The 23,399-nt window shown below is 35.0% G+C and overlaps 1 protein-coding gene across 3 annotated transcripts in view; it reads left to right on the top strand.

Annotated features, from left to right (window-relative positions):
• LOC139687130 (DDB1- and CUL4-associated factor 6-like) overlaps positions 1-23,399 on the top strand; it is a 46,445-nt gene that overhangs the window by 3,652 nt on the left and 19,394 nt on the right. For 2 of the 3 annotated variants that reach the window (XM_071584253.1, XM_071584254.1), the window contains 7 exons: positions 277-455; positions 3,377-3,512; positions 5,643-5,809; positions 8,195-8,405; positions 17,211-17,474; positions 18,789-19,173; positions 20,009-20,232. In XM_071584253.1, coding sequence (XP_071440354.1) covers positions 277-455; positions 3,377-3,512; positions 5,643-5,809; positions 8,195-8,405; positions 17,211-17,474; positions 18,789-19,173; positions 20,009-20,232 — 1,566 coding nt within the window. The remainder of the gene's footprint in view (positions 1-276; positions 456-3,376; positions 3,513-5,642; positions 5,810-8,194; positions 8,406-17,210; positions 17,475-18,788; positions 19,174-20,008; positions 20,233-23,399) is intronic. The other variant, XM_071584256.1, reaches the window with a different exon arrangement.

Here is a 23,399-nt window from a genome sequence, read left to right as displayed (position 1 = left end):
TAGGCAAGGCAAAATGTAGCACTTGTTAGTCTGTGAGTTCATCCAAAACCTAAAATAAATTTTAAACTGCCATTAATAATAACCAATGGCAAGGAGTGTGTACTTTACATTTGTTAAGACTGCAAGAGTTTCATCCTTAATTATTTGTACTGCCACATATAGCTTTTTGATTACTCATATGATTATTGGATGTGCATTGGATATTGGATGGTTATCTCTTCCAATGCTGACCATGATGGTTGATGTGTACACTTTTGTGTAATATTTATTTTGCAGATTTGACAAGGCAGGTGGAAACATATTACAACCAATTTAATTGTCACTCAGGGACGACTTATGAAGTAATGACAATTCCAGGTGATTCACATTCCTTTTTAAGTTGTGGAGAAGATGGTACAGTGAGGTGGTTTGATCTTCGAATGAAAGACCGTTGCAGTAAACCTAATTGCAAAGAGGTAATTGTAAAAACATGATTTGATAAGTACACATTAAGATTTCCTACCGCTAACATTGTGGATTGTCTTCTCAAGGCTTGATTTGATAATTGAGAAACTGTTGTTAGACTTCTGATTTGTGACTAATTTTTATTGGAAAGGCTTATATAGATACTTTAATTTATACAAGTTTACTCCTATGCATCAATGGAAATTAATTCCCTTCTGTGCTAGAATTAATTATCATTTTATAACTCTAATGTTTCATTCCCATCTTGTTAAATTGAATATTAATTTTGAAAATAAAATCACTTACTAATAAGTTTAACTGTGTTGTTGAAACTTTGTGACATCAATTTTTGTCGAAATGGAAAACATAATCTAGTTTTTCCACCCATGGAACATTTATTTTCCATGATGTAGGCATTGTTGAAGATCATCATCATTAGGTCAGTCAGAATGGAAGATCAACATCATCACATCACCTGGTGATGTGGTTCTTCAGTTGAATGCTGGTGAACAAAAATAAATGTAATATGGGAAAATTAAGTTATGCTTTTCATATCATTTTAATCAACTCATCATTATTCATGATTATGCCGTGAATATAATAATATATATTAGTGCCTATACTGTGTAACTTTTATACATATTTTGTAAATGGTGGCAATGTAAGCAGATAGAAGGAATACATATGTGATGGGAACCAATTAAGGGTTAATATTAGGACAGTATTTCATTATATGGCCTTGAAAGTGTGCCAATTTTTTTCTAGACTAGTGACACAAATAGGTATACCTTTCTTCACCATGTTTTCACAGTCACTTCAATGCATTAAATGTAAAAACATGGTAAGGAATGTGCATACTCTTTTACTGATTGCATGTGTTATCATAAAGCAAACTGTTGCGACTACTTTAGTGTGTGCTGACAATGTTGGCCCTTTATATATAATAATTTGTATTGACAGTGGTTTAGGTATCTAAGAAATGTAGTATTAATCATTTTGAGTGTGAAATTTTTGTTATTGAAATTAAGATTTAACTTAAATTTGAGTAAATTAATGTGTAAAGTATGCCATGGAAAACAAACAAACTTAACCAAGATTCAAAGTCCCAATCCCGCAAAGTTCAGTTGAGTAATTGACCATTTGTATCCTTGAGCTATCTTCTTTCTAGGGATATTTCTCATGAGTTGCAGTGCTCTTGACCAATTATTTGTTTACAAAACTTAATTCTTAGCACAATGGAAATTGTGAACTAAATTAATTTCTATGTGAGAGAGTCCTTAAAGCAGGAAGACATTTTTGACAGGTGTTGGAAGGAAGGAAATTTAGCTCAAGGCTATTTGTAAGAAACGAGAGCCAACCAAATTTTCTAGGAAGACATCTGGTTCAAGGATATAAGTGAGATGCAGACACAACACTCAAATTCCTTTTGACTCAAATCCAGAGATAGATATAAGCTTTCAAAGCTATCCAAGGAATCCATGCCACAGCTGCCAAAAAATGTAAACCCTCTCAAATTGGCAAGTGTGCAGTGGTGGCTCAATTTTGTTTGACCTCAATATTTGTGCAATGGGTAGTATTGGGCACTTGTCCACTTACAAAAAAGGAAAACTATTATATGTTCAAATTCTAACACTACTCTTGCACTTACATACATTTTTTTGGTGATTTTTGAAAATGATTATGGGGATTTGGTGAGATTAGTAATAAACTTTTTTAATGAAAAAATTGACTTTTTTAACTATGAGAATTAATTTTTCAGCTTGTCGTACTGAAAGCATGGCATAATTTTGATTTCATACATTTTTTTAATCTTAAAAAAAATATTTTTTTTTTCAAATAATGAGTTCATTATTTGAAGGGACACTGATAATGGATATCTATCAGAATTACTGAATAATCTCCCATGGCTCAATGAGCATGTACTGAAGCATGAGACTTCTCTATAAAATTCATTTGGATATTAAATTTAGGATTCCCCTAATTGGGTTTTTTATCTTTGTATGCTGTATAATTTTTCCTGCAGGCCATTTCTCTAGTTTTATACCACATTCTTTATGGCTGACAAGCCATTTGACCAGTCAGCTAAAAGATTGCAGTCATTGCTGAGCACACTTCAGAGCTAGTGTGAAGTATATGGGATGAGAATCAATTGAAAGAAAACAAAAGTTATGAGATTTCTAGGAAACTAAGATAAGCATTAAAATTTTGGGGCATAAACTAGACCAGGTGGAGCAGTTCACATACCATTGTTTCAGATGAAGATGAGTAATACATTGAGGATATAAAAGGAAGAATTGAATTGCATAAAGAAAGTGTTACTAAGAGTAAGAAAATGATGAATGGGGCATTAAGTAAAGATGCAGAAGAAACAATTGGTAAAAATGGAGTTTAGAATAACTTTACTTTCGCCACTGAGGCCATAAGACAAGCATAGATTGTAAGACTTTTAAAATGAGTTTATGGAGAAGAGCATAAAAATAAAATGCATAGAAGGGGAAAGAGATGAAGTGATAGGCATGTTGGGGAAGAGAGAAATTTGATGGGAGAAAGTTGAAGAAAGCAGGAAAAGTGAATGCAGGTCATCAGTGGCGGTGAAATTATGAAGATCAAGGTAAATGGGAGAATGGGTGAGGCAGAGAGAAGAAAAGATTTAAGTCGATTAAACTTTCTGACTGGAATAAAGATGGGTAGATATTATGTTAATTTTAAAAATTATTTATGATAATGCAGTGTGTAAGGGGTTTATTGCTCTGTTAAGTGGCGGTGTGCTCGGTTCATAGGTCTTATCAAAAACTTGCCTTGACCAATGGACTACTTTTAACAATAATAGTAATATATAATTGTTATAATTTTCTACAAATGCTTATTTTGAAATTTATATACCTGCATTTTATGACAGGAGCTAAATACTAACTGCTGATCAAAATTTCAGGATGTGATGATTTCATGTAAGAGAGCAGTTACAGCCCTCTCCGTTAATCCTGTGGCACCTTATCAGCTTGCAATTGGATGCTCTGATAGCACCGTTAGAATGTTCGATCGAAGGATGCTAGGCACTAGAGCATCAGGTAAGAAGCTTAGTGAGGAGTTCCTTCCACAAAACTTGTAATTCATTCATGTAGCTTATTCATGCTTTACTCTAGGATGGATGTTGACTAGGAAAGCTGGTAAATAGTTTTTAATTATTCTGTAAGTTGTATTTCTTAACATTATGTTGATTCTCTTATGAGGGTAATTAGAAAAGTTCTTGGAATCAAAGAGAAATAAGCAACTTTCCTCGGTGAAACTTTTTTTTTTCAATTTAGTCTCTCTGTGCACGAATGCATTTGATCCAGCGATGTTCTAATGTCTTAATGCTATCTCAAAAATTAGATTCCTTTAGGCCTGCAAAATACCCGTCTACTTCGGCTGTTAGTTCTTTGGTTGAAGAGAATCTCCATCCACCGAGGATAATTTTGAGCTTGGGGAAGAGATAGAAATCTGATGGAACCAAATCAGGTGAATAAGGCGGGTGTGGCAACAATTCGTATCTTAATTCACATATTTTTACCATTGCAATGACACTTGTGTATGGGCATTCATTGTCTTGATGAAAAATGACCTCCTTCCTTGCCAAACCTGGCCTCTTTTCGTATATCTTTTGCTGTAGTTGGTCCAGGAGGTTAGCATAGTATTGTCCAGTAATTGGTTGACCAGTGGGAAGGTAATCTATCTGCAGAATTCCTTTCGCATCCCAGAAAACTGAAGCCATAATTTTTGTGGCTGAACATATTGCGGTTGCTTTCTTTGGTGGTGGTGAATCAACATGTTTCCACATGCTTTGACTGCTGTTTTGTTTCTGGGGTATAGTATTGGACTAAAGTTTCAACCCGATGCAGAATATCTTGTTGGTTGCTCTTAAAATGGGTCAAACATTGTTTGGAAATATCCATTCAGATTCGTTTGTGATCCTGCATCAAGTGTTGCAGCACCCATCTAGCCGATAATTTTTTCATATCCAATTCCACCGTTAAAATGTGATATGCTCATTCAGATGACATCTACAGATTCAGTTATTTCTCACACTTTCAGTTGGCGATCCTCTGTGGCCATTTTATGTACTTTTGCAATAATTTCTGGGGTAGTAGCACATTTTGGCTGACAACCATGGAGATCATCATCTAAGCTGTCCTGACCAAGCTGAAATCTATTTGTCCCCTTGGCTACAGTTGAATATGAAGGAGCAGTCCCCCAGTGTGTTTTAAAAGTTGGCATGAGAAACTCCTTGCACTAGCACTGACATCTGGTAGTGATTCCGAGAATTTTTCTTACTACCTTTATTTTTAAACATCACAAGAGGCATTCTTAAATTTGTGAAAATGATAATTGCTACATAATTTTTCAGTTTCATAGTTATGACAAACAGATTTGGTTATTGTTAGGGTATTACTTGAACAGAAGTTGTGATTTGTATGAGCTTTGGGAGCAATGTAATGTTGGGCGCTAGCATTTTGAAAGCAACCATTCAGGCCTGTTTTGTGCACTCATCCACGCAGAGCATGTATGGAAATCACAAAAAATAGACATTTTGGATTAAGTTAAGGGAGGTAGAAAGTATGCAAAGTTAACAAATGAGTTATTGTTACATAATAATAATAATAATAATACATTTATTTGTCCGGAGATTTGTTGCATATTCATACATACACAAATATAGGACACGTCAAATATAATTTTCACAATTTCACAATAGAAGAGATACAATATATAAATATATATATATATACATACCAATACACTAGTATAATTACATATCAATTGTTTAAGCCGGAATTGATGCATTGCGACAATTCAAGGTATTCATTTACAGAATAGAACATATTATTTTTTAAAAGGTTAAACAGCTTTTTCTTGAAAACAGGTACTTTTGTTTCATATTTGATTTCATGGGGAAGTTTATTGAATAACATAAGATGGGTACTATAAATATTTAGTATCATATTAGGCTGAACTTAGAAGTAATGTGTGTAGTGCTTGGGTCAATTAAAAAATTACCCCAACACAATATATTACTGCTGTATAAGCTGGCATGAGTCGGGTTTTGCTGGATAATTGTGAGTCATTTATTGTTACCTGAATATTCATGTAGTATAGTATTGTTCATTTTCAACCTTTTTGTTTGAATATTACTCTATGGAAGTTTTCATTTATCTACTTAGGGTCATCAGTGTCTGAGGTATCAGCTTCTTTCGGGCCATTTTGTTCTTTCTCTGTTCCTGAATTTAATGGCCGATCCTACAGAATTACCTCACTTTCCTTCAGCCCTGATGGAGAGGAAGTTCTAGTCAGCTATTCATCAGATTACCTGTATCTATTCAATATGAAGGTAAGTGATATGAAAAGGCAAAATTTTCCCAATATACTCATAAGTCATGTTTCTTTCCCCTGCTTTAAATGAGTTTTATGAATTGTACCAGAAGCCTTGGGCATAATTCTCATTAATTTAACATTTTGAGGCCAGGAAAATGAGTCCTATAAGTCATTTTGGTATATCAAAAGATAACTTGGAATTTGAAATAATTAATCATTTTTTTTTAAATATGAACATTTTATATTTCGGATTCATGAAGTTCAATAGTTGATAATTGTCAATTACTATCATAATATGTTGAAATATATCATGCTGCCGCAATAAGTCAGTGGATGGGTGTTTTTTTTCTTGATCCAACATAATAAAACATCATATAGAAATGCTACACCAATACTGAGACTTTATAAAAATGTAGAGTTTTTGGAAAGCTATGGTTTCATAGATGGATAACTGTCTTTAATGTGGAAAAATTAAAAAAATGGAATGGATTTGAAATCTTGTAAGAGATTTATAAGGACAAATTCTCTACCCATGCATCTAATGTAGCTGTAATATGGCATTAATTCACCTCACAGACATCTAAGTGAATGTATAGATTTAGATCTTGCCTTACAATGAATTCATGTAATTATAAATTTGCTTAGACATGTGATCTGAGAAATGGCTCATTTCCTCCTTAATAGTCAAATACCCTGTGATTGTGTCATGGGACATTGTGCATTACATGAAATTGGAGTATTTACATCACCTTTTTCTCCTAAATTCTTTGCCGCAGAGCTATTACCTATATTTCACAATGACTCCCCTATTGTATTCCTTTGGGTAATTTAACCTCATTAAAATACATATTATTGTCTTGCTCTGCATTAGACATTGCTGTAGGGATAGTTTGTGCTATGATTACCCGGAGCAAGAACAATCAACCGAGAATCCAGTCTGATTTATTTTATGTCACCTGATAGCTGTGACTATGATCTTTCTCTTGTACCTGATACGTATTAGATGTGAAATTTCCAAATCAAAATCATAATGTGAGTATTCAGTTGTAAATTCAGCAAGGAGCTGCTTCACAGACATGTATTCATTTACATGTATTTAAACAAATTTATTGCAATGTGAATCCATCATAAAGTTACCCACTGTACTTTGGGTCTACGAGGGCTGTCCAGGAAGAATCTTATGTTTCGGCCTTGCGTGACGGTAGGTAGGGCTAGGTCCACCATCTTGGTATTGAAACATTCGTACTCTCAGCATGCATCCTGCTATGGTAGCGTGTAGATTGTGGTTCTTCCACTTTGCTCACCATGAACTGTTAAAATATGTGCTGAAATAGAAAATCCCACATGTTGTGAAGCGCGATCTGTGATTAGGTTTTTACTGGCAAAAAACGACAAGCCAATTGTAATTTATTGGCAACTTTGTGAAGTGTACAAATACAGAATAATGAGTGAAGGCAGAGTGAGGCAGTAATGCATTCAGTGAAAATTGGCTGCACCAATGTTCATGATGAGGACTGCAGTGGTCTGCCTAGTCTTCTGACAGATGAACTGTTGGTGAAAATCAACAAAAAAATTTGTGAAAATTGCCAATTTACAATTACGGATCTCTCACTAGACGTGGCTTGCAACACAGTGCTTTGACAGTGATGCAGAATTGCATGCTGGGGTAAACAAGTGGTTAAAATGTAAGACAGATTTCTTTAGAGATGGAATTGAAAAGCTTGTTTATCGTTGTGCTTAATACCTGAATTTGAATGACAACTATGTGGGAAAATAGTTTTAAAATGTGCCTTTTAAATGTGTACAATAAAACTTTGTCTTATCTTTAGCATCATATTTTATTTCCAAACGTAAGTTACTTTCTGGACAGAAACCATACAAAGCTAATGTGCAAAAATGTAGTACTCTCAATAAAATTTGTATTAAGACAAATTTCTGGAAAGGTTAAATTATTAATAAGTTTACTGAAGTGGTTTTTGTGTTATATGAGATGGGAACATAAGGTAGTGATATAAATAATATGATGGGCCATAAGGCTTTGCAAGTAAATGAATACTGTAAAGGGGCTTTTGTTTCAAAACTGCAATGAAAATTGGCTGACTCATTTTTTACACATCGCATGGAAATGCCATGTTACATATAATTTTGGCTTAGTGATATTGAGACATTGAACAAATGTTTGTCTCACCTTTCAACTAATTGATTCTCCAAAGGAGTGATTTATAGTCACATTAGATGTTATGATACTTTGTGAAATTGCCTGAATATCACAGTCTATGTATTTTATTGTCATTCAGCAGTAACAGATTTTGACTTTTTTGTAGACCAGATAACAGGTCTTCATCCTAGCATTCATAAAAGTGGAAATGATTTATAGATTGTTTTTCTTATGCATTTTCAGGATAAGGAAAGCTTTATTACTCTTAAGGGTAGTTCACTAAGAAGTTCAAGCAAAAGTCCAAGTGCATGGGAGAGAGCTAAGAAGGCATGTGGTTTCAATCAGTCACAATCTCAGCAGCCCAATCCACCTGTTAAGCGATTAAGGTTACGTGGGGACTGGTCGGATACTGGGCCGGATGCGAGGCCTGAGAGGGAAGGTGGACGCAGGGGAGGTGGGTGGTAGTTAATTCTAATTATGTTGTCTGCTCATTTGCTTGTTTCTCATTATTTCCTCTCATGTTCTTCAATCCTACCTTTGTTGGAAAATTTCTCCCTAGGTAACCAATAACTTTTCTGTTAGTGGCATTTTCACACATGGACTTTAGTTGAAAACAAACTTTAAATATAAAAGGAAAAATGCAGTAAAACAATGCTTTTAATGAATCACACACAATCCTCAGTGGTTAAATACATTATTTATGCATATTTGTGTACCCAATGGGTTAGTTGTTTTTTTGACATGCCGAGAGAAATAATTTATAATAACCTAGAAGGCATTTTTTGTGATCTTTTTGGATAGAATTAGTCTTTGTGAAGGTAGATGTGAAATCTAACAAATAATATCCAAGTGCAAATATTGCTTAAGTTTTGTTTCCTCCATCTCTTTTCCTCTGGAACATCTGTAGTATATTATTTACCATGAAGAATGATGGCCATAAGTTGGAGGGAAAAGGTAAGTCAAAAAATAAATGAGATGCGTAAGCATAAATGTGAGGAATTGGATATGTAAATTTTGTAGTTAGGAAAGTTATGGACAGGTAGATCAATTTTGCTATCCCCACATTAATATTTGTTGTGGTAGATCCATGGGAGTTCATATTTTTTGGACTAGTTGCAATAAGTTACATATAAGTATCATACTGTGAAAGCTCGTATAACAAGCATTATTCATTCTGTGATCTTTCTTGTAAAGAAAAACATTAGTTTAGTGAAACAACTTTCTGCATATAAATTAATGTAAAACACGATAATGCATTCCATGATGAAAATATAAATTATGTAGAAGGTTTATTCAAATAAAAAAAATATATATATATATATAATATTTATTTATAATATATGTCTATATATTATATATATATATCTATATATATAAAGGACAGTGTTTGTTTGTATGTATGTAATTTGTTTACTTTTTTGCTGTCATAGAAACAGCATTTTTCCAACTATGCTAGCAGGATACTTTTGCAAGAACACTATTGTATTCAGAATTGCCGAGATATTATACGTGGAATACATCAAGGAAAGTCTTTTGTAGAAGAAAAATGGGCAACTTTGATCCTGAGAATAATATTTATTCATGTGACGCATTGGGCCGAGTCTACACAGTCCATCCTAACAACGCCGAATGTTATCTTTTAAGAATGCTTCTACATACCATTAGAGGACCTCGCTCATTTGCAGAATTAAGAACGGTAAACGGAGAAATATAGTATGTGAGACATTCAGAGAAGCTTGCCAGAATTTAGGGTTACTAGAAGGAGATCAACACTGGGATGACTCATTGCAAGAGGCCAGTTTGATTTCTCTTCCAGGACAAATCCGAATTTTGCTTGCCATCATAATAACCTCCTGTAATCCATCTAACCCAAAAACATTATGGGAAAAATATAAAGAATCAATGAGTGAGGATATACTGGCTAAAGTTCGAAGTGAAAATCCTACATTGGATATTACGTTTAACTCCGACATTTTTAATAAAACTTTGATTATTTTGGAGGAAAAGTGTATCACCATGGTTAACAAGACTTTAGTGGAACTCGGTCTTTTTGCACCTGTACAAGATCAACAGGGTGTATTTTATCCAGATTATATATGTGAAACTAGCAACAATGTCTTAGACTTAGAAGCATACTCAATAATAATAATAATGGATCAAGTAGATAAACAATAAGGAGGTATCATTTTTCTTGATGCTGCTGGTGGCACGGGAAAAACATTTTTAATTAATTTAGTTCTCGCTGAAATCAGGGTTCACGGAGAAATTGCTCTAATTGATCTTCAGGTATTGCAGCGACATTAATGGAAGGAGGAAGAACAGCCCACTCTGCCCTTAAGTTGCCACTTAATATTTCCCGACAAGAAAATCCCACAGGTAATATAAATAAAACAAGCGGCCAGGCACAAGTTCTTATAGAATGTAAATTGATAGTATGGGATGAGTGTACGATGGCTCATAAAAAATCTCTTGAGGCCCTCAACGCAACACTTCAAGATCTTAGAGGAAACTGCAGTTTAATGGGAGGAGCTCTGGTACTCCTGTGTGGAGACTTCCGTCAAACTCTGCCTGTCATTCCAAAATCGACTCCAGCCGATGAAATTTATGCCTGTTTAAAACATTCTGTTCTATGGAATCATGTCCAAGAAATTAGCCTTAAACAAAACATGCGAATCCTCTTAAGAGATGGGAATGCTCAAAATTTTGCGAATAAACTTTTGGAGATTGGAGAAGATAGATTAGTTATTGAAGCATCTGGTATGATAAAATTGTCATCAGATTTATGTGTATCGGTGAAAACTGTCCGCGATATGATACAAGCAGTCTATCCTAACGTTAATCAAAATTATAAAAATTTAGAATGGTTGCGAGAAAGAGCCATTCTCGCTCCTAAGAACGATGATGTTAATGAAATTAACAAGGAGATACTAGCCATGCTGCCAGGAGACGTGATTGAATATAAATCGGTTGATACTGTAGTGGATGCTGACGAAGCCGTCAATTATCCAACGGAATTCCTAAATTCACTTGATCCAGCTGGATTGCCACAACATCGCCTTATACTCAAAGTAGGATCTCCAATCATTTTATTGCGAAATTTAGATCCACCAAAACTCTGCAATGGAACACGATTGTGTGTGACAAAATTAATGAAAAATATAATCCAGGCAGTCATTTTAACTGGAAAAGGTGAAATAATTTTTATTCCAATCCCAACTGATCTTCCCTTCAACTTTAAAAGATTACAGTTTCCAGTCCGGCTAGCTTTTTCAATTACCATTGATAAATCACAGGGACAGTCTTTAAAGTTTTGTGGTGTTGATCTAAGATCGCCATGTTTTAGCCACGGGCAACTTTATGTTGCTTGCTCCATAGTAGGTTCGCCTAAAAAATTATATATTCTTTCTCCTGGATATGAAACAAAAAATGTAGTTTATAAACAGATGTTAAATAAAAAAGATTCTTAAATTTGTATGAAGTAGTGTATTATTGTACTTTATAATTTGTTGTTTTTATTTATGTAGCATATTTATATTATTGTTTCTCCCTAACCCGTGCAAAGCCGGGTAATCAGCTAGTATATATATATATATATATATATATATATATATATTTATAATATATGTGTCTATATATTATATAAAACCCGTTGTGAAACAATGGGAAAGGAAATAGCCGAGGCCATCAATTTAATAGGCACTAGGTTATATTAATGGGGGAGATAAAAACAAAGTGGCAAGTTAGGAGAAGATTGGAAGCACACACTAGGTCACTTGGGAGTGTTTGGGAAACAGCAACCTACGTGTACCTCAATTACCCAGAAACAATGCAAAAATGAGGAAACTAACTTACAACCACTCAATCACTCGGGTGTGTTTAGGAATAACTGCCACTGACAGGGTTTGCAAGGATACCTCCTCTGCCAGGGACCCAATGGACTCACTCAGGAATGAAAAACAAATTGATTTAATAATCAAAAAAAAAAGAGGCCCAAGTTCATGTTCGCAATCGCTCAATCACTTGGGTGTGTTAGGCGTATGCAAATTGCACTCACTCACTTGTTCAGGGTTTTAAAGGATTCCTCCCATGTCAGAGACCTGTAGGAAAGAATGTAACTACCTACATATTGCTAGTAGTAGTAGTTTTTAGGGTAGGCGACCGACAACTGAGGTCATTTGCACCATTTCTTATTGCTATGGATGACATTGAAGTGTGTAATTTTTTATTGAATCCAGGATAAATATTAGTAAGCATGTAGCTATTTAAATGTAAATAGCTAATCATAAAAAATATATATTTACAACAAATTTCATAGGAGATAAACCTATTGAATGCTTTTTGGAATGCTTTCCTGATTCCTGAAGAAGCTTGGCTCATGGCACTATAAATCTCCCCTCTACTTCATTATCCTCAGCTAATTGCATGAATGTTGTAAACATTTGCTAGTTAAGGGAAATAATAAATAGACAGCGAGTTGAGATTTATAGGCTAAAAAATTGAATAAGGGCCTTAAGGAACAATTGCAGTTACCTTGAGCAGTGGTTGAATCACTGTAGTCATTCTATGTAGAATTTCTGACTAAGAAAATGAAGAGCTTTGTAATGATATATGAAAATGGTAAAAAGTAAAGAACAAAGTACGAAGGCAATGAGCTTGGGGCTTCACTTTTTAAGTCTTAAGGCTTGTTTAAAAATGTGTACTATTATACTCTTGCCATCACCTAGGGCAATCCTAATTTTGCCTGCAAATACTAGAATTTTGGAGTGGTTAATGGGTAATTTACAAGTAAAAGTTCATTGAATGGGAGAATCAGGTCAGCATTGCATTATTTATTCAGATGTGATGTTACTTAAACCACATCTTTTTTACAATTGGTCTGTTTAAAAGGTCCCCAAACGTATTTATAGCCGGCCTTTAGTTTGTTATTTTTTAAACTGCTTGGAGGCATTTTGTCAATGGAAACTTCCCGAACAACCGCCTTCAATTACGTTGTTGATTAGTCATGTTGATATGTTATTAGTTATTGATAATTTATGTGAAGGGATGTTCGTGGAGTGCGGCAAAAAATTGGACCTGCAGTAATGAGCTCTTTGAAGGAGCAGTGTTGTTCTGTGAAATTCTGCGTGAAACTCCAAATCCTTTGTGGAATCTTTTGAGTTGATTACCAAGGCTTATGGTGAGGATGCTATGAAATGTATGAGGGTGGGATGAAAAGTTTCCAACCTGATAAAGAAAGAACTTTTTTCACTTAATTTTTCAACATAATCTCCAACAAGATGAATACATATTTCATAACAGTGTTCAAATGCAGTGATACCATTTTTATAATCCAATCCGTGAAGTCCCTCAAAATACTTATTTACAGCATCGATGATTGCCTTGTTGCTGTCAAATTTTTTACCTCAGAGCCATTTTTTAAGGTCAGGAAACAGATGATAGGCGCTAGGGGCTACATCTCAAAGATTTTGGCCATCCCAGCGACCGACGAATAGGCAGATGCGTTGTCATGGTGAAACAAGATTTTTTTTCTTCGCCAAGTGAGGTCATTTATTTTTCACTTCTTCATTTAAACATAAAAGTAACTGCGTCGTATTTACCTCTGATGGTCTTACCCTTTTCCTGGTAATCAATGAAAATAATTTCTTTTCATCTCAGAAAAACAGTCACCACAACTTTATTTAGCGATAAAATTGTTTTGCTTTCTTTGGGTATTCACCTGATGCAATTAATTGGTTTGACTGTTATTTACTTTCAGGAGTGTCGTAGTGAATCCAAGTTTCACCCACAATTATCAATTGTTGCAAAATTTAGCTGGGGTTTCGCTTGTAATGTGCCAAATTTTCAATCAAGACTTTTCATGGTCAATTTTTGATTGTGTCAGCAAACGTGGCATCCCCCTAGCGCAGAGCTTTACCATTCCATGAAAAAATTTGGTCAAAAAATATTCATGTAAAATACTGCATACACGTTCATTTGACATCCTAGTAGTTTCAGCTATCTGAATCAATTTTAAGCTGCGATCCTCCATCACTATTTCATGAATTTTTTCAATCATTTCGGGAATTGTGACCTTAGTGGGGCATCCTGAACATGGTTCATCAGAAGTGCTCCTGTGGCCTTTCTTAAATTCAGAAACCCACTGTTTAACTGTTGAGTATGATCGAGAAGAGTCCTTTAGTGTGGAATCTAGTTCTCCTTTAATTTAATTGTTGTTAGGCTTTTAAATAGAAGTATTTGATGACCGCAGGCTTCTCTGAATTTTCCATTTTCAAATAAGCAATCAAGGTGTCTTGTTCAGTTGGCTGTCTAATGTATGCAAGCAAAGTAATCAACCTTAAAAGCCAGCTAGTGAGATATAATACTATGGAATAGAAGCCAGAAATTAGTTTTGCTGTTGCCATCTCTAGGTCAGGCTGGAAACTTTTCACCCCACCCTCGTACTTCGTGTTGAGTAATTTACCTGGTTCCGAACAGGGCAACAATCAGTGGAAGATGAGTGTTCTGGAAGGCTATCTATGTTGACTGATTGCCCCAATATTGAGAAAGTGAACAATCTCATTTGTCAAATCGATGCTTGACTGTCAGGGAACTTGCAGAAGTGTGTGGCATCTGGATTGGTTTGTGCTACGAGGGTTGCCATTTATATTTTGAGCCATGACAAAATTAAGTGCTGTAGGTGCCATCTGATGTTTCCATCAGAAAGTTGGACCCTTTTAGCGCAAACTTTCTTCAGAACATTTTGTCGTTTGATCATAATGTCTGTTGTTTACTGTGACTCGAAAATGTTGTCTCAGCAAAAAAATGGAGTTAACTCATGAACACTTTCGTGCGATGATTTCTTATGACCTTCGACATGGATTATCAAGACAGTTGTGCATTGATCAACTTACTTTTACTTTTGAGGATGAAGCACCATCCTTTGCCACTGTGAAACGCTGGTATAATGAATTCCAGCACGGCTGCCGTTCGCTCAGCGACGAAAGTCGTAAAGGTCGTAAAAAATCAGTTGTTTTGCCAGACAACATTGATGCTGTGCAAGAACTAGTGAAGGAAGACCGTCATGTGACTTATTGTGAGATTGAGGCATCCTTGGGGATTAGTATGACTAGCATCAATAAAATATTGCATGAGCATTTAGCTGTGAAAAAAATTTGTTCGCATTTGATCCCGCATAATTTGACAAAAGCTCAAAAAGATGCTGGTGTCAATTGGTGCAAAGAAATGCCTAAGAAATACAATCACAGTGCATCAAAATCTGGATATAACATTTACATAGGTGACGAATCTTGGATCTATGTGTATTAGCCCGAAGCAAAACAGCAATCCACTGTTTGGGTATTCCAAGACGAGCCAAATCTGACAAAAGTGACTCATGCACAAAGCACATTGAAACAAATGATTGCCTGTTTCTTCATAATAACGGGGCAAGTGGCAACCTTACCATTAGAGCAATGTAGATCTGTGAATTCTGAATGGTACATGAGCATTTGTTTGCCAGAAGTGCTTGGTGAAGTACGGAAAAAGTAGCAGCATTCTTGATCATAACAATGCAAGCTCTCACAGATCGGCTAAAACAACTTAACTACCCATTTGACCGGCCAAAACATAGAATTGATTGATCTTCCTCTGTTCAGCCCTGATTTAGCACCAAATGATTTTTTTTTATTCCCATTTTTCAAGAAAAAATTGAGTGGCCAATGTTTTTCGACGCCTGAAGAAGCCGTTGATGGATTCAAAAACCATATTTTGGAGATACCTCAATCAGAATTGTGCTGTGTAGAATTTTAGATTAATCACCATAAGAGCTTGTCTCGTGGTTTGGTTTGGTTTTTAATGACCGATCCAACAGCAAAAAGTCACCATAATGGTACTAGGAGGTGATCCCTGCAGGATTTGCAGGGATCACCTGCTATGGTGTATGGTGATGGATATTTAATGAAAAAGTGCCTTAAACAGCATTCATGTGAGTGGTGAATTTTATATTCTTAAGACAATGGCATGATGGTGGGTTCATCCCAAATATTTCAAAAAGTCCTTTGTTGAAGAGTCATTCTCTGGGTTGATAATGCCAAGCAGGAAATTTGTAGACTTTGTGTTGAAATACTGCATATAACTATTTATTAGAAAGAAGTTGTATAATTCTGCTATAAATAAAGATATTAAACAATTATAAGGAAAAAGAAGATAAACAAACTTGATATCTGTAAAATTTAGTCTGATTTCGTATGCTAGAAAAGGGCATTCCTCTTTCCTTCCTTTCTGATGGAAGTCTTTATTATTTTATGCCTAGTTATTTGGACAGTATTTTTGTAGCCGTGATAAACTATTGTTGTCATGAAATCAAATTTTAATCCTCTTATTATTTTCTCTAGTATTCAAATACTCAAGTCGTTCCAGAAAAGTGAATCATTCTGTGAAACCATGTGGGAGATTTTTACCAGTTCTACATTCCATTGTCTAAATTTTTCTATCCCAGAATGAATGCATGCTATTTACAAGAGAGGAAATATTCTTGTTCTCTTTGTTCTGTTTGGTGTTAGTGTGTGCATTTTGTCAAATGTGGTACTATTTATTAAATTGGCAATCTTATTGTTTCTCTTTGTTATGATTGGCAAATTGTATCCTTTAATATTGCCTCATAATTTACACGTTTAATCATTTATTGCTTTTTAATTTACTTGAATGTTATAGTCTTTCATTATTCATTGTGTATTTCCAATTGGTTTTTAATCGAGCTAAAGGAAAAAAAATTAAGTCACATTTCTATAAAACTTATTTTCTTAAATGGAAGAGTACTTTGAAACTTAATTGGAGCATCACAGAAATCTATAAATTTTCTAATTCTGCAAGTTTTTTTTAACAGATTCAAGTCACAAAAAACCAAGTTTTTCTCAAAGTTTTTTTTGGTAAAGTTAATACTTTCAACAATAGAAGGACTATATTTTTAGGTTATTGTTCATTAAATTGTACAATAAATTAATTGGCTTGATTTAAAATAAGAGATATGCTAATAATATTTTTCCATATTGTTTATTCCCTTCATGCTATATTGAATTTATATTTTTGATTAAAGAAAATTCAAATTAGCATTAATCTCTAGCCTTTTATAGGTAATTGTAAATTCACTTTCATCAAGGCCAACTTTAATGCTCCTGTATTATCCTTGTACATTGTGGACCGTCTTCCTTGTCCCTGGAGTAGATAGATGAAACCCCCTTTGTGTGCACTTGAACTCAAAACTTGTAACACTGAGATGCAGTGGTGGACATTTGCCCTCGTCCAAACCCATCAGAGATCGCGCAGGCGCGGCCTACTCTCCATGCCAACCTGATGCAGCGCATGACCGATGTCCTCTCGCGTATGCTGAATGACCCTGCTACTAGGGCTGCCCTCAGTGGAGGCGGGGAGGAGTCGTATGAGGGAGAGGAAGGGGAGCAGCAGGCCCCAACCAATTTGGCTACTGGCACGGAGCCACCTGATGGAGTGCCATCTGTTAATGCACCACCAGTTCCATCTACAACAGGTAATGGTCTATTCATGTGTTCTTGCCACTCATTAAAAGTTTGGGAGATGTTCAGAGAATTTCATAAGAAGTAAAAATAATTTTTTATTTATTGTGAGTTAAAATGCACAGGTATCAATAAAATTCAATTGAAAATTTAATAATAATTGTATAACTGTAAGAGAAACAAATTTTTATTTCAATTATTGTGTACAATTCATGTACATAATTTTAATTATTTAATGCAACGTACATGAATCTTTTATTTATGAATACCATGAATTAATGACTATAAAACTCATATATTATAATCTTAAGGCATAAAAATCCTTAAAAAATAATTTAAGATGAAGTCCACTAACAAGGGGAGGACCAGGATCATGGATTACTGATTTCCTTGAAAATTTGCCTTTATGTTCCCCCTTGACTCACTGATCATAAAAGTACCCCCATTTGGGCCTAGGTGGCCAATAGGTTTTGAGATGATTGCATTTAAATATATCAAAAATTTGCAGGGGACTGATTAGTCGTATTGTCATGACATATGTAACATGCAATTAACAAAATGGTGAAATTTTCTGCTGCTGCTGCAAAGGTTGCAGGCTCTTTGCTACCTGGGGTAAAATTATTTTTCAAATTTATGGCACTTTATTTGTTCTAATTTTGTTGTACTCCCATATCCACCCACTTAAAGCTAAAAGGTTGAGTAGCAGTGATATGATAGATGAATTTCGGTGGCAATATAGTGTAAAAACTCTGTGTTGATTTTGAAATGTATATTTTAAAATAATGGGAAGTGGTTGTCCATGAGTAGAGTATTGAACCACTGACTGGAGGGCCTGGGTTTGATTCCTAGGTATGCATCTCTGGACAACCTCAGCTTCACCCAAACTGTGTGATTTTTGGGCACCAGATCTTCCCAGGAAACCATAGGTGGCACAAGGAAGGGATCTGGCTCCCTATCCTGATGCGTGAATTGTACATGCCGTTGGGCTTAGTATTGGGTGAACTCTACCATCACCTATCAAATCAATCTTTGGGTTTATAGCTTACGGTGTTTGTGAATTTTTTTGTTATAAAATAATTGTTAGAAAATTGTAATGGACTTTCATCAGCTTAGCCTAAAAATACCGGTAATATGTGATGAATATTAATAATAAAATAGATAATATACTTGTTGTAATTTTATTATCTTAATGCATCAATCTTTAAGTGAAGAACTGTTACTAAACCAAGAGGTACTAGTTTTAAACTTGAAAATGATAATTATAACAATCTTGGAATCAAGCGTGTCCTGAAGAAAGATTTTTTTTATTTTTTCCCTTTTCGATTTAGATGTGGCCAGCAGTCTGACTGCCAATTTACCTCTATCTGGAGATGAGGCTGCTGTGGTGAATCCAGAAGAAACAGCTGAAGCTGCAGAGGGCATGGGAAACACTGATGCCCCAATAGGGAACACTACTGAAAGCTCTGTCCTTCAGTCTGTTCCACAGATCTCTGCACTGTCTTTGGGTTCACCTTCCACCACCAGGAGCCATCAGGAGAATGTGAATGCCCTTAATTTGTCCTCTTCAGGGCCATCCCAGCACTTCCAAAGCAATGAGGGGGATTCCCAGATGTCTTTTAATCAGACACCTCCATTTGGGTCGGAAATTATGACGCAGGACATAAACAACCTTCAAGATCACCTTTCTTCTTTAAGAGATGGATTTATAGAGAGGTTTAGATGATTTTATTTATCACTCCTTTTAAAGTTAGTTTGTAGTTAATTATTAATCCTCTTTATGCATGTTGTAATTATTATTGAAGAATGGTAATTTTCAACCAATGATTGTTCACCTATTCAACTTTTAAATGTTGCTTGTTACAGGGAAAAAGTGTGAACAATTAATATATATAGTATTCAAAATTTAACAAATGTATAGACACTTCTTATTTAATATTCTTGCAATTTATTTACCTTAGCTGACCAATATTTCAAATTTGAATTGCTAAAATATACATTTTATTATTTCAGATTTGTTCCATCATGGAAGTAATGTGCATATAAAATAATTTTAAATGCCTTTTGTGCTGCATTATCTACTTGAACTCTCCACCCTAGATCTCTTGTTTAGTAAAAGCCTAATTATTTACAATGATGGCTGCATGGGATTCTGTCCAAAGAGAATATATATATCCTCTTGTATTTTCTTTTTATTGAAAAAATTATATGCTTGCTCTTGCTTACATTGATGCCCATATTACTTTTTTTATCCAGTCACCAAGGCAATTGATGTAATTTTGAAGTATCAGGCGGTCATTTACATGCCCTACTTATTTTTAGATAATGTAATCATCAGCAAAGAGTCTTACTTTAAAATGTAAATTATTCAGTAGATCATTTATGTAAATTAGGACAAGTAATGACCCTTGTACCCTGCCTTGTGGAACTCCTGCCATAACGGTTGCTTCTTTTGAGAACGCGTCCCCTATTATCTTCATCAAGTGTGTATTCATTTTAAAAATTGTCTCTCCTCTAATGGAGATATTTTGCCTTAATTTTATTGTTTCAGACATCACTCAGAGCCAGCTATCAGTTTGACTTACTCAGAGCATGGGTCTGCAAGTGGCAGTATTTCTCTTGGGGTAGGAGATGAAGTTGGACGAGAACTCTCACCCAACCATGTTGATAGTGTTCAAACTCAAGCAAATGAGGATGATGAGAATAGGCCATTGTCACTTGAAACCAATACAGCTTTGGCTGGTTGCAGTGGAACCAGTACAGCTGCCCCAGAAGGTAATTTATCTCTTTTTTTCAAACATTTATCTGATTTTATGGCCTCAAAGTTATACTACCCCATATAATTTATAAAAATATCAGTCTGTATCTCCAATGTAAAGGGATGGTTGAGTTGAAGAACAGCTAAACCCTTGGTAATATCCCTTCCTAGCTGTTTCCCGACTATGTATGAGTTAATGCTCGTATTTTACCCAATCAAACTAAATGTAAATGAAAACTGTTGATTGCTTTAACAATTACTATTATAATTCCACACTCATTATCGGCAATGTGACTAAATATATAAGGGAATAGTTGTACATATTAAAGTGGAATATGCAACCTTGGAGTCGAGCAGTGAACATTTTTTTAAACTTGTGCAAACATCTCTGTTTAAAAAAATCGTAATTGCTGTATACTTTTAAATCCTACAATTTTATTGTGAGGGTCATCTTAAAAGTTCTCAGCTTCATCCATAGATGGCATCAATACTTGCACGATTTTTTCTCTCATGATGGCTGAACTAAGAGTAGATGCCTTGTGAAGTTGCAAGCCATTCCATGCAGCAGTTTGCTGTTTAATCAGTTGCAGTGTGAGTGTTGTTAGTAATGGATTGTACCAAGTATCGTGCAGTGATAATATTCTTCATAAAAGAAGGTTAAATGCTGAATGAAAGTCATTCAAGTAAATGTGTATGGGGACTATAGTCATTTATTGTCATTCATTGTAAATGTGTATGGGGACTCTTCTACTTCGATTTCTACCATGAAGAAATGGCCAGCCAAGTTTAAATGTGGTCGTGAAATGATGTGGTCGAGATGATCCACATGAAGGACATCAAAAAAGTGCAACCACATCTGAAATCATTAAAAAAGTGAATGATACGATAATGGAAGATCAACGTACGAAGGCATGTGAAATTATTTATACTCTAGGGATATCAAAAGAATGTGTCTGTTACATTTGGCACTAGGAATTGCACATGACAGAGCTTTGTGCAAGATGGGTGCCCCGCTTGCCCATGGCGAATCAAAAACACATGCAGATGACACTTTCCAAACAGTGCTTGTCAAGATGCACAAAAGGCAAGAGTGATTTGCTGAATGATATGTTGTCAAAACAGTGGACTTCGAAGAGTGAACCCTGCTCTCAAAGTGGCGACGACAGTTCCATCGACCGGGTAGGTGATGGCAACTGTTGGGGATTATGGAATTGTGTCCATCGATGATCTTCAATAAGGTAAAATAATAATAGGAGAGTACTACGCATCATTACTTGACAAGCTGTGGGCTGAAATTGCAAAAACAACCACATTTGATGGAGAAATTGCTTTTCCATTTGGGCAATGCACCTGCTCTCACTTCAGTGGTCAATTAGGCTAAAATTCAGTTATTGATCTTTGAATTGACGAACCACTCAATGTATTCACCAGCTCTCACCCCCAGCGACTTTATTCTGTTTACTCACCTTAAATTTTAGCTTGAAAAACAGATTTTCATTGGATGAGGAGGTTATTGCATTTGTAAATGTCTATTTAGTGGAGAAAGACATCAATTACTATTTGGAAGGGTTAAAAAGTTAGAGCATCAAGGGAAAATGTGTACTGACTTTTAAGGAGACTATTGTTGAAAGATATAAATACATTTGAAGAAAAAATGTCTCATTTAATTTTTAGGTAAGAAACTTTACCTACTACCTTTATAGTAGCAGCAATTAAAAAATATAGAGTTTGATTTGCATTAATGAGGGGAGCAAAATAAGCAGTAAAGGTGGTCCGATGAAAATTAGGAGGGAAAAAAAGCCTGCCCGGAATGGATGGCATGAGGAGTTTGGAATGCGTTGAAGTCAGTGAGACAATTCATCATTGCATTGGAGGTTGATAGAAGTCTGAAGAATTAGGTTTTGTGGAGGGTTGACACAATGAAAGAAGTCATTCAACCATGTTGAATGAAAAGGCACTTGAAGAGGGAAAAGGGGAAGAAGTTCAGATGACCTATAATTACCATTGACAATTTTTAGAGGAAACTTTACATCATTAATGGCACGGCGATCAGTAAGGGAAGAAATGCCTGGAAAAGAACTAATATAATTTGGGGAAATGGTACAGAAGTGTAAATATTGGTTGGGAATAATAGAGAGAATTTATTGGGTGCTCAAGTAGTTGAAAGAAGTGTGTGGAGTAGTGGCCCAGATTAGAATTCAAGAATAGGATAAATATAGGCAAAGAAAAAAGTAGACTGCTGGCAAATTAGATAGTTCATCATATTGATAAATTAAGCCCACCAGTGATGTAGCTTTAGGGAATATGCTTTTGATATGCCTATGAAAGAGAAGTTTACAGTCAAAGATGACACCGAGGTCTTTTTGAGTTGTGACTGTTGAAATAACCTGATTATAAATTTGTGAGAAGAAAATTATTAAAACTTTTCAACTTGATTCCATTAAGAAATTTAAGTCATTCTATTCCATTAAAAAATTTAAGTCTCTCAAGAAATTATAATTAAAAATAACCCTGGCTGAAAAGATTGAGACGAGACAATGTGTGTGAAAGACAATTGAGGGGCAACGCATATGCGATGTTTCTACAATTTAATCTATGTCTAATTTCAATTTTTGCATCAATGTGGTTTTTTAGTATATTTGCACCAGGTAGAATTTTAACATTAATTATTAAGTCATTTACAATGTAGTGATTACAACAGTTTCACTAAAATGTGTGCAGAGGTGTGCAATACACAGCTATGGTTTTAAAGCTACAAGTACTCAAAATAGTGTGAATGTGACTTTCATTGGTTCATATTGGAGGAAAAAAAGTTTATTATATTTAGAATAATATGGTATATGCCTTGATGGCTGAAATATTAACCATTTTTATCTTTGCTAATGATTTAAAAAATCTATGTACCCCTTCACTTTTAAAGCTTCTATTGATCAAGTTGCAATTTTTTGCAAATTTAATCATTAGAAATATACAGGTATGTGAGTTCCTATGAGAGCATGGTAAAGATTGGAGAATGATGCAAGGTGGTAAAGAATTTACTTTACACTTTCAGGCTTCACTTCGTGGCATTGTTTGATGTCCATATTAAAAGGGTTTGTAATTTTCCACAGATTTTATTTCACAGTACAATGCGTTTCATCGACTTGCGACATCATGAGGTACAAGTGACGCAAACAGCTGTTGA

The sequence above is a fragment of the Hetaerina americana genome, unplaced genomic scaffold (genome assembly GCF_022747635.1).
Source record: "Hetaerina americana unplaced genomic scaffold, ioHetAmer1.1.p SCAF_17, whole genome shotgun sequence".
In the NCBI taxonomy this organism is placed as follows: Eukaryota; Metazoa; Arthropoda; class Insecta; order Odonata; family Calopterygidae; genus Hetaerina; species Hetaerina americana.
The sequence above is the reverse complement of the archived record's forward strand: the minus strand, read 5'-3'. Positions and strand labels throughout refer to the sequence as shown.